General features: G+C 44.0%; 1 protein-coding gene across 8 annotated transcripts in view; it reads right to left on the bottom strand.

Moving 5' to 3' along the window:
- LOC116426600 (putative receptor-type tyrosine-protein phosphatase mosPTP-1) overlaps positions 1–12,140 on the bottom strand; it is a 519,051-nt gene extending 506,911 nt beyond the window's left edge. For all 8 annotated transcript variants that reach the window (XR_004234947.2, XR_004234948.2, XM_031975761.2 and 5 more), the window contains exon 1: positions 11,421–12,140. Coding sequence is in view for 6 of the 8 variants with exons in the window: in XM_031975761.2 (XP_031831621.1) it covers positions 11,421–11,505 (85 nt within the window). In the remaining 2 variants the exon portion in view is untranslated. The remainder of the gene's footprint in view (positions 1–11,420) is intronic.
- Positions 12,141–15,597: the final 3,457 nt, after the last annotated feature.

Here is a 15,597-nt window from a genome sequence, read left to right as displayed (position 1 = left end):
ACATAAATAGAGTTTCACTGATTAATTAAAATTAAGAAGTTGTCGTGTACTTTACTAGTGACATTTTTAGTTTCAATTTTAAATTCTTATTTAAATAATATTTATTCTGCTCTCTGGATATTTGTGTGAATTTTTTCTATCATTTCGTGCATTGAATTGTGCACTATCCTAGTTATTCTTACGTCTTACAAAATTTACTTTTAAATAGACATGTCAGAGCGTATTCGTAAGCTTTTTGTCGGCAAGATGGAACTTTCTTAAGGCGTATTACGATTTTCATAATTAAAGCGCTGGTAACTCTATCCAAGCTCCTCTATATTTGTAGAAAACCGTTTCCAGCGAAATACAAATACGACAGCACGAATGAAAAAAGTGTTCTCAATGAATTCCCGGTCATATGTACAATCAGAATGATCTGCCATGAATGAACTTTTTAATTACGAATCACAAGTATAATATCTCATACTATAAGTAAATTAATTTACAGAAATTAAAATCAGGGATTTAGTTCCTTCATTAAAAGTTTCATGAAGGTCTGCATAAGATAAGGAACTAATTATATTATATTAAATTGTTTAATTCTTGTTGCAAATGGACTAAAAGTAAAATTGGGTATATTTTAAATCCATGCTCGTTCCAGCGTTTAAAAGTAATTTTAGCCGCGCATTTTGTCTCGATAATTACCTGCACATCAACTTCAATCTTACCGTTTAAACACCAACGCTAGAACATGTCCAATATCTGGCTGCTCTAAAAAAGACCGCCTTTTATTATCTGTCCTAGATAATTTAGATAACTGTCGTATCACGGTAATATCAGAAAACAAGCATGAATGATGGAAGAAGTTAAAACAGGAATAATATTTTCGCAGAGAGGATATTTAAGAGCGGACGTATTAATGAAACGTATTATTAAGAACTAGTTTGACTAGATCTGGCTAGCTGGACGCGTGATTTCTGCAACAGGACGTCAGAGAAATTCCTCTGCTGAGTTGTAAATACGTGTATCAAAACCGTTGAATGTCAGAAAACAAAATATAATGGGACTTGATTATTCTTCTAAATATACTCATAATAGAAATAACAGTGATAGATAAAAAGGTTTTATATAAATAATCAGTTATTTTGGGTTTGGTATTTCGCTGTAATTCAATATCCTACTATCAAATCGTTCGTTCTTAATTAACATATTTCATACCGATTAATTCTTATAAAACTAGCCGATTTTTCGATCAGATCAATTTATAAGTTCGTGATGTATCACGATAAGCAAAATATTTTTTTAAATTGTGTGATAGCAAAGTTACAAAGGTAGGTTTAAATAAAAACGAGATTTCTCGTTTCCGATACACAATACGTTAATATACACGTAATAACGCATTCATTTAATACTTCGTAATTTTGAATTATTCTCATTAACAGTAGTTCTTTGAAGTATAATAGTTCTCCGATTTGCGCGAATCAAGAAGAAAATGTTGTTGAACATTTGAACAGAACATTGCAACAGAAAAGTGGGAACCTGATCCTCGTACTTCACTTCATTTGCTTACACGCTATAAAATGGACGGCGTTACATGCGTTCCTTCCCACGTGAAATCGAAGAAACGATAAGACTGCTTCCTACGCAAAAATTCTTGTATTGCTGCAGTTAATACATTTCAATTATGATATTTATTATGTATCTGCTGAACAGCATCACGAACAAGCCAAGCAGAACCGCCAGTGATAAGTATACATACTACAAATTGCTGTTCATGAGTTTGCAATGTTCTAATTTGTAAGTATTTTAATCGAACGATTCATCTTGAGACATCACATTATTAGTTAAAACAAATCACTTTTTAAATGCTGAAAGAAGAATGTATGTTCATTGGATAATGTAATATTCCAATATGCTTTTGATAAATACTATCTACTGAAGGTCGCGAAAATCGATGGTTTAGATATCGAAAAAGCTTCTCGGTAGACCATTAATTAAATTGTACGGCCGGTAATGAATTTTCGAACGCTAACAAGAATATTAAGCAATCAATATTCAAGCTCTAAAGCGTTTGTCTAATGAATATTCACGGATGAATTTATGAATATCACCCATAATTGTAATAAAATGATAATTTCTTATTGGCCAAAATTTTCTCGGCAACGGGAATGCAAGGAAGCTGAAGCAAAACCGTTGACAGCGACATATTTCGTTTATAAATAAAAATATTAAAATATTCGAAATATTCTTAATTAAAACCCATTTCATTATTAAACCGAAAATAACATTGCACAATACGAACACTATATAGCTTTAATATATAAATACAATTCACGGATATACCATTTCGATAATTATGCATAAGTTGGTGCAAATTTCAACACGCTCTCCGAACCTAAAATTAGGAATCAACAATGACAATCATCCCGTAAAATCAAGAAAAACAACTTCTAAATAAATTCATTCAAACGACAATGGTCTCCAAAGTAACATAATAAACGAGCGTTCCCCTTTCCGTTCCGAAAAATTGCACCCCGAAGACCTGTTATTTATTATCTTTGTTATAAAGTTTCCAGCAACTATTTTCATTTATTTCAGGACGCCGCGTGCGCGATAGAGCTCTCTTTGAATACATGTGCATGTACACTTACAGGCCAGTCTCCTTCATGCGTCCCCGTAAGCCGACGTGCAGAGTAGACTGCGATGTGCAGTTCTTCGAATGACGCTCGGCATCGATTGCCGGATTTAAATGTGTACTTTGTCCGTCTCTCGTGCGCATTCTCTATTCCGGGGCCGCGCGATCTCCTCGGGACGTAGACGTATGTGCAGCACGCGACGACAGTGTTCTTCGTTCTTTTTTTTCTCTTTCCCTCCCCTATGTGGAAACAGCGAACCACGCAGACGAGCATTCCTTCCCTCGCGATACGATACTATTGAAAATATTTTATCCGGCGACTATGATCGATCGGCGGCCTCGAATTTCCACGTTATCGGCACGCCTCGAGCACACCCGTCCGTTTCGGGAACAGGGAACACCCGCCACCATAAAGTCAGTAACTTGTCAATCGGGACAGTTCATTTAATCAATCGAATAATATTTTCTTTGATCACGAATCGATACATAACAGCGTTCGTATGAATTTCAATCGATCTGCTACAATATAGCGTCGACAACGAACGAACAATGTGTGAATGGTTCTCGGAATTTAATCACGTTCGTAGTAAATGCACTTTAGCTGATTTATTATGGTGTGGTGCTGTTTTAGGATGTATTATTCAATGTTTCATGTTCAAACAGATGTTTTTGTTTAAAACGAAAAATTAAGATAGACCGCGGTCTATTTTATTTGGGATTTAGTTGTAGTTTCGTAGAAATGTAGACTACGAGTGTAAAGCGTGGTAGTCGAGCGCGTGGCTCGCCTGCTTGAAGTGGGGTATACTGGACCATTAACAGCTCATTACGGTGTTCAGTTTAAATTCTACATCCTGGAACGAGCTTATATTGTGAGTGGAACTTTCAGAAATATGATAATTAAAGTCATGCTTATTCTCGCGCGCGGCATATCGTATTTCATTTTAAACACAGTCTTTAACATCAATATGAAAATGTCCTACATTTCATATCCTGACTGAATTCATTCAAAATTTCAATAACGATTCGCTTAAAATTCCATTTAGCTAAAGAGGATCGATTACAGCAATGTTTAACAATTATGAAAATACATATTAAAATAAAGAATTGTTTCTCGTACAAATTTTCGAAAAATCCGAGTGTATTGGTTCGTTAAATTCCCCTATATCTATCGCTGTCTCACTGCGCGATTCGTCCGACTCCTCTAATGATGGGTAATCAACCGACCTCGGTTTCATAGTTTGACCAGCATATCTGCAGGGGAAGTGTGTACAATAGGCGCGTGTTCGATGACACGCGGAGCCCGCATAACGCGAGCGAATCAAACACGACGACGATTGGGACCATCGCGTTGGAATCCGCGGTGCGCGTTGCGTCGTGTTGGCAGCCGGCAGCGATGCAACTTGCAGCGGCGACGATAATTATTCCGCGGATTCGCGAATATTGCGCCGGTTGTTCGCGGTTCATCGGCGCAAAGGATTGTTACATTTTAACAGTTCCCAAACGGGGGGCTTCTCCGATATTCAAAATTCCCAGTAAAGTAAGCTAAATTATAAACGACTAATACTTTGCACGTTACATTAACACTAGAACTACCGAACATTTAATAGGATTGATATGTGAACCCTATAAAAATTGTAACGATAGATTATTTTCAGTTTCTTCGAATACTCATTATAGTATTCAAGTGAAAATGTTTATTATTATTCATGACATCACATTTAGGATGTTCATCTCGACGAGATCTTTTCTTTATCTTTAGTTACCATTTCATAAACACGATTCGCTGTAAAATATTGTCAGTGTAAAGACTGCTGATGCCTCATATGTTCATAACGTGTGAAGTATTAAAAAGAAAAAAAGAAAACTATGTACTGATTTTCGGTCATTTGAATAATTAAGTTATCCATTTGCAACTTTGTATTTTACGTGTGAGACTTCAGTATCATCGATACAACGCCGTTCGTCCCCAAAGGGTTAATAAACCCTGATTCACCTGGCCGATTCTAACCGTTCCGCGAAGATTAATGCGTCGGTATGAAGAACGGTGGCCGGTTATCGATTCCCCGGCTCGGTTCCGCGCGACTTCTTCATCTAATTTCACTTTCGACAGCCCTCCCCATCTCCTTTGCCCAGGGTATTCATACTTTTATTATCGTGTAATATATTCGACCACCGTCTAAGTTCAGCAATTCCCTGCCCGCGCGCAAATTGAAAATTCTTTATTCATGAAAAAGAAAAGTGGAGCGAATGGAGGAAGGAGACAAATCCCGACGGCCCGAGTGCGACCGCCATCATTTACCATCCATTGGGCTGTCGATGTCCAACGTTAAAACGTTTAATGCCCACGGTCGCGCGACGTCGTTATCTCGCCCGACGAAACAGACGCATCAATCCATTCGCAATGGATACGAGTACGAATGAAATAGATAGTATAAGGTTTTCCAACTCCGTTCGAACTGCGACCCCTGCGTGAACGGAGAAATCGAAATGTGGAAATCGCGAGGGTGGACAGAGCTGCTCGAAACATTTCGTTCAGCTCGATAAGAATAGTTAAATTGTTTAGTGAAAAAAATTAGAATGAATGTATTAACTTCGAATGTTTCAAGCTTATCCGTATAATTCTATAAAAATAATAAAAAATAAAGTTATTGATCTGTAATTCATTCAACAACTTTCTTTTTCTCAATGTAAATGAGGATCTTGTTATAGAAGAGTAAACGTTTAGGAAAAAGTTGAAGTATTAAACGGTAAAGTAACAGTAAAAGGATTTGAAGCAGATGTACAAATCGCGGAAAATAATGATAAAACATTTCTGTTTGCCTAAAACGACCAGCAACAAAATTTTAACGAACCTACTAAAGGCAGAAAGTATCCCGCCATATTATTCTTCAATTTATTTCCCTCCACAAACATAAATTCGAAAATTCCATGCGATATCGTATATTAAAGGGGCAACGTGTACTTTATCGATTCCGGACATAGAATCGAATGGACGTTGTCCCTGTAACAATTCTGGGCACATTTCAATATTATCCCACGGCACAGCCGTGTATTTTCAAATGAATCGATCTCGGTTTTTAGCAGCGACGAAAGCGCGCTGTTAAATCGCGCTGAAATCACGTCGGGATCCGGGAAATCTTCGGGAAACAGAGTCCATGATAATCGAACCCGAACCGGCGGGGAACAGGGAAAAACACGCTGCGATCCGACAAGGTGCGCGCGGGCGGGTGACCGGTGTATTAAGCGCATTAATTGTAAACTCTGTATATATTACTTCCGCATCCCGCGTTTAAATAAAATTTAATACGCACGAACTCGCGATGCTAATTTATGTTAATTTCATTTCCCGCCGTATCAAGCCGCGCTTAATCGTATTTTAATCGAAACGTACCTTTAAATCTCGACGTCGCGTCGAGCTGAGGCTGGCGCGGCAAAACCGAAGCGACGTTCACCCGTCGCGTCGCGATTAAAATTTCGTTGACTCGCCACCAAACGGTATCGACGTTAAAAGCAAGTGCTCGCGTCTCATTCCTGCCGCGCAGTCGTTCTCCTCGATCAGATTTATTTACGAGTTCGGTGGCATTCTTCGTCGACACGGTGTCACATAAAACTTACAGAAGTTCTTATATGGTCCGGTGTAGTCTAGTTTGGGTCGAGTCTGGTCTGGTTTAATATCATAAAATATTTCTCACGCTTTAATTCTTGCGCTTCATCGTCGTAGGTAACCAACAAAGAATGCTTATGAATAGTAGCAATCCGCGATGACAAGTGAGAAAACGTTGTAAAGTATACTTCGCAATAACAAAAATCATACTAGAAAATAGTACCTAGTATGTATCTGCTTCCCATACATCCACTCGACAGTATGATTATTATTTATCTTGTCACTTGGAAATAGAACAATACAAGATGCCTAACATACATGCATACAATATATTCATACCCAAAACCGCAAGACCACGAATCAAAATTAATTAATAGCCAAAATCGATAGGCGGGGCGCATCATGAACGCGATCGTTAGGAGGAATTAGCGGATCAATCGGCGTACCTAACGTTATAATTTTCGGTTGTATGAGAGTGGTCTGTTTTTTCCACTGTTGGCTGGAACTCACCGGTGTTTATCGTGCGTGGGCGATACGCGGATTCAGTCGCCGGTCGTTGCGCTGCGGTGTATCGGTCCGGGGACTGGCAACGGGGCATTTAGAAGCATACGAAACGCGGTTTACCACGGTTACTAATTAATTTCGAGCGGTAAGCTGGCGATTAACTCGGCGGTAATATGATCTCGTGGGTCGCGCACCGCGGACGCCTACGGATTGACAAATATGCGCAATCAGGTGAACCCGGCGCGACGGGGGCGGCGCGTGTCCCGGCGAGGGGGTAAAAGTTAAGCGTGCGGGCGCGAACCATTAAAAGCTGCCCTCTCGAGCCGGGGCACCGGCGTGTACGGCCGGGCGGTAATAGATTATCGTGCCGGAGATTCGACAAGGGCTTCTCACCTCCCTCCCGGGCCGCTGCGGTAACAATTTCAATAGTTTCGTCGCGGCGAGCCGGTGCAAACTTCATTAACCGTTCGCTAATTCGGCGAACCTCGTCCTCCGGTTGGAAACGCGGACCGTGACCAACATTCCCGAGGATCACCGGAGTCAGGATTGAATTATTACTCTAAGGTGATCGTTTTCTGTTTACTCTTTTCTAAATTGATCAATTTTATTTGAATAAAAGTTTCACCTCTCTTCAAACCAAAGCAGGTTTCAATCTTTGTACAACTTTAAGTTTTATTAGTAACTAGTAAAGTAAGCTAGTTTGTCCGTGCTAATTGATAATAGAGGTTCATGATCTACGCATACGGTTTGGCATTGGTCTTCCAGGCTAGATTTAATCATGGTTAGATGTAATTATCCTTCCTAGGAACCGCGTTGTGAATTATGTGCTTGTAGAACGAAGATTTTGATACTCGATTAAATAAGTTACTTTGATTCCGTCGAATTTCCGTGGACGTTGGGGATAGAACTGCTAGAGTGCACATGCAACGTTGCGGTTGCGAAAAAGCATAGTCCTGAATATGTAGTCCTCTTTGAACCGCTCGTCCTTTCCCTTTGACGTTCTTTTTTGATTGCAACCGGGTTGGACGAATCACTCTGTAGAATATGGGACTTTGCTCGCAGTACTACTGAAAGGCAGACGATTCTTTGCGCAAAAAGAGAACGGGGAGCTGGAATAAGATTTTTTCGTATGGAGCTTCGTCCACGGGAAGATATAATTTGAAACTCGATTGGGCACTCGTGTTTGTCAAGCGGCTAATTTGCCTGTCGATCGAAGACTGTTTCTACTTCCAAGGAACACTGACAGTATTATCTGCTGTTTCATTGATTCCGCTGTTCTTTGTGATAGCAATTTGTATTTAATTGTTTCGGGGAACAAAGAATACAAAGAGCGCTGTCGATATTTGTAAATATTATATCGGGGGAACGCATAGGGTAATGGTTAGACATATAAATTGAATGCGCGTTTGATCAACGAATTTTCAATTTTAATTCTCTCGAAGACAAAGGCTGCATGGTAATACGCGACTTCATAGGAGGAGTTCACCTACTTTTCAATTGTACCGCGAATAAAATTCTTCCCCGCTGCTGCCGCCGCCGCCGCCGCTGTTTAAACGCTCAATAATGGTCCTGTTTGCAGGATGTCATACACGCGTCGCCGAGTTTCAATATAATTGGAGCTGCTTATCGCGTGTCTGGCCGCATGATATCTACGCCCGTTGATTGTTGTGCCGTACTGCGCATGACAGAATCGCGATCGAATAATAAGCGTTCATTTTCTATTTATGGCGAGCCTAATTCCTTCTGGAGTGCCCGGGATAATTAACTTACAATTAGACCCTGACGCACACTATCCACTGATAAAGCGAAAGTAATTGCTACGAGGACCAGTTTAATTCTACTAAACTACTGGCACATTTAATTAAGTTTAGTCACGGTGAAATGACACTCAAACGGTATTTCCTCGTGCATTATTAACATTCTGCTAAATTCGTTTTGCTAATGATTTACGAAATCAATTTCGGGTAACCAACTACCGATATCTCCAACCCGCTTCACGATATTAGAAATTCAATGTAACTTTTTCGATTCTATACGAAAAATCGGCTGGAAACGTAGAAAAAAATTGTTCAGTATAATTCGTCGTTTCCAAAAGTACTGTAAAAAGCAACCCACTGTATCGTCTGTTCGCAACAGACTGTTTCTACTTCCCGCAGACACTTAAACACCCGTGTGGTGCACTTTCGTGCTCTATTACCTCGAAAAACGACGCAATTCCTGAAAAAGCTTAATTCTTCGCTTCCCACTAATCCTTTGTAAAGAAATATCCATTTTTACCATGATTACGGGGACGTTCTACGTACTCACGGACGACAAAGAGAATAGGATAATGAATTCCGAGAACAATTATCAATGCGAGGCTGACTTTAAACGGCATACATGATATTTCTGAGTATCCTTCGATCTGAAACGCCTATTATCTTCGCAAGAATCGCAGTTTTTCGTGTCTCAACATGCTCGCGATTCGACGGGAAGTATTTACAAACGAACAACGACCAATCGTTCGAGCAGCTTCTCGATCCGTTGTTTTCGAAACACTGCGGCCAGAAAGTCTTCCGATAAGAGCAACTGCGAGATTCCATATATCGACCGACGGTTTTATTTACGGTCAAATTGGCCCCCTCATTTTCAACAGCCGCGGCAACCGGCAACGGTGAATTATAACGGCGCGCGTGATTCCTCTGTTTCGGAAGCTGAAGAATGCGCCCGGGGTAATCGATGGAAAAAAACGCTACCCCCGTTCCATTTAACCGTAGCCGCGCGGCACGCATCGACGGAGTCGTTGACCCAGTACCGGATCTTTTGTATTCGCCCGTCCCGGCCAATGAAAAGGTTAAGGCAATTCCGTATCGCGTTACCGCGGGTCTCTTGTTTATCACCGCGAAAAAACGCCAGGGCGAGCATTTTTCCCCGGCCGACCGGCTGCGCGCTTTTCAATTATCGGGAAAGCTTTCGCGCACCGGCTCAAGTTTCTGCCAATCGGACGCGTAATACTAGAATGATCGTTTCGAAAACACCGATCCCCGGCGTTCGCCGTTGCGCATCCTCCGAATCACGACCCTATTGTTGCGAATTTATTTCCTGTCGCTACGTTGAACAGACGGTTCGGAGAACGAAGTAAATGAATGGAAACTCTGCTTCCAGGGAAGCGAATATTAATGTTACTTTAACAATCAGTTTCTTGTTATTTGGATTCGTAAGAGTTAGTTAAATGTATATTACAGGAGAGGTCATTTAATGAGCAGCGAAAAGGATAAAAAGTAGGTAGATATTTTTGAAAATTCTGGGAATGTTTTTAGGGAATTTTACATGTTTATCGGGGAATCTTTTGCTTAAAGATAGAGAATCTGTGGATGGTGCATTTTTTATTATGGTCAACGGTTTCAGAGGTATTTCGTTTAGTCTGTTTTCCGTACCTGACTGTGAGAGTAATCTCTTCAACGTGTGCTGTGGATGCAAAGGATTGGTATTTAGAACTTTCTTGAGTAGAATATTATACTGAAAGCGTATTATAATCGGCGAGTGACTTCCTTTGTCAGGCCACTTGGGTTCTCAATGGCTCGCTCATTTTCCGTGCATTTCTGTGTAACGCGGCTCGACGAAAAAGAAGGCAAGCCTCGCGAGTGCGCCGAATACCGGGCGAAACGTAATTAAGGATTCTGGCAATCTCGTGACTCGCGAGAAACCGTGTCGCGGTGACTCGCTTCGTTCAACTGTAAACACCGCGGTCTTCTCTCGCGGGAAGGAAAACACTGTGTTTACGGTGCGCCGTGCACAAAGTATCGCAAACATAATGCAATCTCTCGTCCGCGAAGCCGCATCAGGCAATGAGGTATTAACGCAGCAACATTACACATGAGATGCGGAAAAACAGGGAAAACACGTTAGAGTATGTACATAAAATCGCCTTCTGTGTAGAAGAAACTTTAAGAATGTCATCTGTTTAATAGTGCACTATTTGTTTAAAACGCCACAGATTATTAGGGAAATCATAAATTTCGATGCACCTCGACGTTACAAGTTTTTTTTTTTTCGTATCAATGCGTGTCGAAAACTACGAACGCGTTTACGTTATTTCATAATTATGAACTTGATATAATACAATGGGGTTTTCAATCAAATAACTAACAAAGTCTCAATAAAACAATTACATGGTGATGCGATGTGCTGATTTCTTACTGCAACGAGTGATTCGGCAAATTAAATGCTACACGTTTCTGAAGATTGTATCGCCGGGTATCATAGGAACCAATAAATTAATCTTTCTCGCGTTCTACCGACGAATGTATAAATTCTACTGTAAAATTAGAGTCGTATAGAATAATATAAGCGAAATAGTATTTACAAATTTGTTCAAATTAATCACTACACGTGTACCTATTAGTAAACTGCGGACGTTGTATGCTTATAACAATCACCCACAAACAAATCATAACAGAAAGCAAATTATTCCTGCGAAATTCAAACTAATCTCTACGTTACAAGCACTATAACGAAACTCCTAAAAATGAATTTTCAGTACACGAGTTCACCGTAGAAGTATCACAAATTTGCTACCAAAAATTCGTAACATCATAAACATCCTCAATTTACGCTCATCGCATAATCAACCATCCGAAAAATAAAAAACAAGTGACAGAACTTACGTGTCAACCCAGCAAGAATCGCGGTAACAAAGCGAAAGAAGAGCACACTCACCGAAAAAACCTCCTGCAGCGGCAGCCTTGAAGACGACCCATAACAGGTAGGTGTAGATAATCCGTCCCCGCAACCACCAATCCATGGTGTCCGCGAGTATCGTCCGCCCGGCGCCGGGCGGCCCGTTTAGTCCGGCCGAATGAAAATCCGATCAGCCTTGACTGCCGGGTCACAACGATAAATCAACGCGCGCTACGCGAAACGTTCTCACTGGACGGTCCCCTTGCCGTCTAGCGGCGGTGAACCGGACGACGCGTCACGTCTTTCCGCTCTTCGTCTGCCAATTAATGTTCCGCACAGGATCATCGAGATCACCGGACGATCGACCTTCTCCCCGACACCAACGGGCCGGCCTCTTCTCCCGCCTCTGCTTGATTGTTCCACTCGCGAGGATCGTTCAGAGGAACGATACCATCGAGGATCACGCGCGAGTACGATCCCGGTTTTCCACCGCGACCCGAAAAAACCGGCACGAACGAACCGTCGTAGTTCCGTTAACACTTTTACGAGGAGCGTCACCGGCGAACGTGCGAACGACGAACCGTCTGGCTCTATCGGGCACGAGATCGCGCGCGGCGCACGCAATCCCCGCGGACTATTCGTTGTCCCGTGCGCGGTGGCCAGCGAACCGATCGAACGAATCTTCCGTTTCCGCTCGTACACTCGCGATCGCGTCTTCTCTCACTCGCGGTACGCGCGCGTACGTGTTGTCCGAATCACGACAGCTCAAACACTGACGGCGCGCCGCCAGCTTTCTCTCGCCATCCCACCCTCCCGCCGCCCACCCCCTACCCCCGAGACACCTACCACCACCCTCTGTGTTTTTCTCTCCCTCAAGCACCCTCGTCGCCGGATACCCAGAGCGAGCGCGCGGCAGCGACTCCCGCGCGTTTCCCTCTCGCCGGATAATCGCGGCCCAGACCTCTCTCTCCTCTCTCCGCCCTTAATGGTCGCGTCCACCGCGTCTTATCGCCGCGACCTGCTGCTGCTGCTGCTCCAGCTCGGAATCGGTTCCGTTACAGGAAACGACGGTGTCCCGGGTCCGGGGCGAGCAAACCTTCCGACGCATCGCGCTGTCCCCGCACAACACTACCCTCCGACGATTAATCAAGCGTTCAAGCGGTTTCTTGCGACGGCCTCAATACAGGATCTCTTTGTTAGGGGATTCTTCGGCTGCGCCTCTTCGGTAGAGAAGTTTCTTGGAGGTTTCGAGATTGGACCACTTTGAGAATGTCTTTTCGAAGTCGCTTAGAAATTCTTCGATATACACTTGGAGCGTTTTTAAATAGACACCGAATAATTTAGGGGGTCACATGCAGCACACATATACAACATCAATATTTGAAATTAATAGCGATTGGATATAGTTTCCATGATATATACTTTTCTTTCGACCTGGTACCTTCGATCGTCCGAGGATCGTTTCTCGCTCCCTCTTTTAGTAGATGTCTTGGAAACCGGGAGACCGTAATAGACACCTGTTCCGAACCAGTTCCCTTGAAACGTCGATGGGGAATCTTCGCTGTTAACCCCCTGGTCTCAAGGAAGATGACCTCGAAGTCCGAGGGAATTTCGAGGGTCGGCGAACAAAGGAAGAAACAGACGCGGCCGGTCGAGGTTTCACGCCAGTCTCCTCCACGGAACTGGGAACGCTGTTCTCCGCGGAGAGAGGTTGTCCCGGCGCCCGACGCTACTCGAGTCTTCAAGCAGCAGGGAAAAGTTCACCAGTCGACCGCAGTGGAAGAAGTTTCCGTGCTGACAGCTGTTTTTCGCAGGCAGATTCTTAGCTGTTCGTCGAAGGTCCTCGCATAATCGGTTGGAGTTTTCGGATGAATCCTCTCGATGACGCTCTAGCTCCTACCGTTGTCGCTCGAGCCTTCTCCATGTGAACATGATCGTGGTGCTGCGCACGGTACCGCAGCGAGATCTCCTGGAGGCTTGTTGTTCGATCTCGCGTGCCGTGTACGCCGATCTTCCTGCTCGTCCGAGCGGTATCGATGGTCCTTGGACGCACCTGGTGCTCCCCTGGCGGAGGCCTCGCGCGGCGAACGTTGCGGGGATCTTGCACGAGCTCGTCCTTCGATCGGAGCAGCAACACGTCCCGCACGTAACCACTGAAACCCAAGGTAGAGACTAGTAGCCGGCGCGAAGAAGGTGGGCCGCGAAGGTACGCCAAAGAGAGAGGAGAAAAAGAGAGGGAAGATACACGGAGGAAGAGGGAGACGAAAACAGAGAAAGGGTGAGAGCGAGAGAAAGATGACGACGGAGAGCAAGCTCCTCGTGACGCGGACCAGAGGAGGAAGGGACACGGCGACGACGAGGCAACTCGCGGCTGGAATCACTGGAGGGAACGATGGTAGTAGAGAGTAAGAGAGAACGACCGAGGCAAGGAGGAGAGGGCGAAGCAGCAAGCGAGCCGGTCGTCGAACCGGTTTCCTCGCAAGAGATCGCAACGGGCCAATTGGAAATACCACTGACAATGAGTCCACCGTCGGCCTCTTTACGATCTCCGCGGCGCTCACCTGACGGCCCCATACTCTGTTCACCGGGTTTTAGATCCGGATAAAACCCGGTGAGATCGGCCGCGAAGCCAGTTTCCACCGATGCCGACCGGCCAGGCCGATCGACCGTTTCATCGGCTGCAAGGATGGCGAACGACTACCACCACGTAATCGTTCCTTCCGAGCGCTCAAGGTCACCAAGGAAACGCATCGGCTGCGCTCGACCATCGCTCGATCCTTCTATACTGCCCTCCGAGAAGAGTCCTCTCAAGGAAATTAAGGTTCGACATATCACAGGATAAGAGATTGCTTTTAAAAGAGCATGGACGGAAAATTCATAAAGCTTTTACGCGTTGCGGAAGAAAAGCTCGGCGGCTTTGGATCTTTTTTCTTCATCCTGTGCGCTGTAGGACCTTATTAGATTACAGAAATTTTAGCGAATCGAGAGACACTGACAAGGCTCGATGAATTATGCGACGGGATTCGATGCAGTTTGCATCGACACAGAATCAACAGGCGATTACCACGACGTAATGGTTTGTTCAAGCGTTCAAGGTCAGGGCGCAACCACGCATCGTTCAATCCTTCACTCCGTACGAGATGCCACTGCCAAATCGAATAGAACGAAGAAGGTAACGCTCGAACTGTGTGTCCGGATAAAAATTGATAAAGAGGTGAAGCGCGTATTGCAGAGATCACGACGCGATACTCAGCCACGAGCTGATTCAATACTTCCGGAGGGTCGTTCCGGTGGATGTCGGAGAATTTTTACGAGGTCACGACGGTCAGCCGTTTAGCTGGCGCGGTCTGTGACGAAAGATGAATTATCGGCGGAACGGAGAAGAGCAAATCGGTGGAAGGTTCGTCGTGGCCGTTTCGCCTCGTACCGCGGGCTCGCCGCGATCGATCGATCGCCAACGGAACGCGCGGCTACATTTTTTACAAGGCTCGGCCGGCGAACGAGTTGCCCCGGGTACCAGTTTACATTTTTCCCAAGAGGGATACGCCGCGGGACGAACAATCGAAATTGTCCGCCGCGTGCGCCGCTCACGGTCCAATTTTCGATTTGAAATGACACGGTGGACGCATAAATTTTGCATTCTTTTTTTTATCCCGCCGTGCATCCCCGCTCGCTTCTCTCGATGGCCGAGTTCGTCGCGAAATATTGCGATCCGGCTGCAATTAACGGTCGCTGCGTAAGTAACGATTGATACCACGCTGGAAAGTATTGCTGATTAATAAACATAGCTCAATTAATAATCCTTCTTGTCCTAGTCAAGCCTCCTGCTCGTCCTCCTTCCAAAGAGAATACGCGAGAAATCGTACGCGACCAATATTTTTCTATGAATAATCGATTGTTTACGAGGACTCGTTGGGAGAATGCGAGCGGCTGCACTGATTGACGCCACAAATTGCGTTAAGTAGCTCGATTCGATAAGACGCGCGGCTGGAACAAACGTTTGTCCTCCTAAGTGAAATCCAGGAAATCCGATTCGGTACCACCGGTTCCAGAGTATATACCTGGCTGATAATTCTCGACAGATTCGGTCGCGCGCGTTTTGTCCGTCGTGCAACAGTTCGACCGATTAAATCATGCCGACTCTCCAACCCGACCAAGCGTTCCAATGATTAATTTACCAGCTGGAAGGTTGAAAAATAAGGAGCTTGTCCGCTTT

This window comes from Nomia melanderi, chromosome 6 (assembly GCF_051020985.1).
Source record: "Nomia melanderi isolate GNS246 chromosome 6, iyNomMela1, whole genome shotgun sequence".
Classification (NCBI taxonomy): Eukaryota; Metazoa; Arthropoda; class Insecta; order Hymenoptera; family Halictidae; genus Nomia; species Nomia melanderi.
Note: the sequence above shows the minus strand (reverse complement) of the source record. Positions and strands in the feature narration are given on the sequence as shown.